Source organism: Theobroma cacao, chromosome 1, assembly GCF_000208745.1.
Source record: "Theobroma cacao cultivar B97-61/B2 chromosome 1, Criollo_cocoa_genome_V2, whole genome shotgun sequence".
Lineage (NCBI taxonomy): Eukaryota > Viridiplantae > Streptophyta > Magnoliopsida > Malvales > Malvaceae > Theobroma > Theobroma cacao.
The window spans coordinates 30,946,225-30,948,903 of record NC_030850.1 but is presented as its reverse complement, the minus strand read 5'-3'; the positions used below and the strand labels follow the sequence as shown (position 1 = coordinate 30,948,903).

General features: G+C 40.5%; 1 protein-coding gene across 1 annotated transcript; it reads right to left on the bottom strand.

Annotated features, from left to right (window-relative positions):
* On the bottom strand, positions 774–1,644 carry LOC18613526 (desiccation-related protein PCC13-62). The gene is made up of 2 exons (XM_018118123.1): positions 1,570–1,644; positions 774–1,363 (listed from the first exon to the last, which is right to left on the bottom strand). The coding sequence occupies exons 1-2, from the start codon at positions 1,642–1,644 to the stop codon at positions 980–982; spliced, it is 459 nt and encodes a 152-aa protein (XP_017973612.1). The 3' UTR covers positions 774–979.

Sequence of the window (2,679 nt, the reverse complement as noted above, 5' to 3'; positions counted from 1 at the left end):
TCGGCCTCTCTCTCTCTTCTCTCTACTCGCCGACAGATCTCTCTGTTCTCTCTACTCGCCGGTTGATCCCTCTCTTTCCCTCTCTACGGCTTCTTCTTCTCTATTTCTCTCTCGACCGGCGGATCTCTTCGCTTTCTGTCGCCAGCGTCAAACTCTCTCCTTTCTTCTCTTTTTCACCGCCAGTCGAACACCTAGACGGATCCACTCCCTCTCTTCTCTCCGTCGGCCGATCAAAACTCTTTACCCTTGAACCCCTCTCATTCTCCTTTCTCAGATCTAACCCCATTTTCTTTTTTTGCTTTTTGTTTTGTTTTTTTTTTTTTTGTGGCTAGGCTCTTTTGTTGGTAGATCTAGGATTTTTGTTCTTTGTTCTTGTTGTCTTTTTTGCAGGTTGCGGGTGGTCTTTAAGGAGTCGAGTTGTCCAAAAATTTGAACAACCCAGTGATGGGGTTCTGGCACCCCCTGGAGTTGGTGGCCAGAACCCCCATCATGCGTAGTGGGTGGGGGAAGGGATGGCTGGGCGTACGCTCAACCATCCCCTTTTTTTTTCTTTTTTTTTTAATTTTATATTATTATTATTTTTTATATATTTTAGTTTGTTTTATTATAATTTTAAAATTTTTATTTATTTATTATTTTTCTTTTTCAGGAGTCTACAGCTATATGCCAATGGGCACAAAAATAGTAAGTCTGGAGACTCTAGGTGATTAAAATGAGCACATAAATTTTTTATGTGCAAATAACAATAGAAGAGGCCTCAGCACCGGTCAGTCTTAGTCACGTAATCCCAAAGTTTATTAATTATTGTTCAAATTACTACATAAAGTAACATAGTGCATGTGTTTCTTTTAATGCATTTTTCTTATTTCAAACGAGAAGAGACTTTTAAGTCTTCATTTATGTGTTTTCATAGTGCAGGCAATGGTAAAAGCATTTATGGAATATTGTTATTGCCATCTAATATAATGCTTCAAAGCTCTTAGACAAGTCCTCGGCGAATAATGTTCTCGGCAATTGCACCATTCATACCATTTGGAAAAAATCCACCGGTCATGCTTGCGTTGCCAGTTCCAAAAAATATCCTGAAGACCTCCAGTATTGTTCGTGGAAGTAACAGGGAATTAACATTCGCCGCAATGATGTTACTGGTAGTTCGGTTCTCTGCTCCAAGTGCTAATGGTACTACCAGACCTTCATCTTTCTGGCCGCACATGCCAAGTCGGTTGGTCAGTTGTGCGATACGCTCGGTGAGATTTGCCACGGTGAATCGATAAGGCGGCACTGTCGCGTTGACCCTCAGGTAGAGTTGTGTTCGTAGAACTCCATATCTTGCAGACTCTATGGCCAAGAGTGAAGCACCCAGCTGCACCAAATGCCCCCACCAAAAAGAAACGATGAAATTAAGAAGATGAGGGCAGAAAATAAAATCTTTTTTACCCAGAAATGAACTCTACGTACGTACCTTAAGTATTAAGACTTTTTGACCAAATAACATTTAATATGGGTTAAAGGAAGTAATTGATTGAATGTACGTACCAAAATAATAGACTCGAAAGAGAGAGCACTTACGACTCGAAGATCGATGTACCATGAGAAACTTCCTTTTGCCTTGCATGCATATCGAACTTCTGTGCGTACCTCCATCGGGGCAACTCCGTACTCATTAGTATACGGTACAGAAGCAGTTCTACCTGTTGAAGTAGAAATCCCATCATTGAGGGTGTTGATGGAAACAGAATTGGAAGATGTTGAGTGGGTCCGCTCTCGTTACGAGCAATTGAATCTGATTGAGGAGAAAAGGCTTGCGGCTCTTTGTCATGGCCAGATGTACCAACGAAGGATGATGCAAGCATACGAGAAAAAAGTTCATCCCAGGCAATTTCGAGAAGGAGAGTTGGTTCTTAAGTGAATACTCCTTAATCAAACTGATTTTCGGGGAAAGTGGATGCCGAATTGGGAAGGGTCATACGTGGTAAAGAAGGCTTTTTCAGGAGGAGCTTTGATTTTGGCTGACATGGATGGGGGAGATCTGCCTAATCCAATAAATACGGATGCGGTGAAGAAGTACTATGCTTAAAAAAAAAAACGGAAAGGGTTCGTGTTGAAAACCCGAAAAGGGTAGCTCGTAGCTAAAGGAGGAGGCTCATGCTGAAAACCCGAAAAGGGCGACTTGAGGCCGAAAAGCAGAAAGTTAGAATGGAATTGAGGATGTCAGCCTAAAGGGAACACAAGATGGAGGTAGAAATACACAATGAATGGAGCTCCACAATTTCACAAAATAGGGGAAGCTAGGGAGTCTGCAACCTACAGATTTGCTCAAAGCATCAAATAAGGACAATTCTTGAAGTCGAATATCATATTGTTTTCTCTTAATGGTCTGAGTGTTCATTACTTAAAGATCTAATGTTCGCCCTGTAAATTCTTTTTGCCTTGAATTATTTGATTCCTCATATATGAAATTCTTCTTCGCTTCTTTATTTTAACCCTTTCATTATTTACCATCCCATGATTCACATAGGGATTGTCATAGAAATGAATGATAATTGGTAAAAGAAATAAACTAATTAAGCAAGAAATTACACTCATTGTTCAACAAAAGACTTAAGGATGAAAAAAGGAATGGCAGAGCCCTGAACCTAAGGCAAAGTCAGATGTCAAAAGAGAGGGTACTTAGGGAAA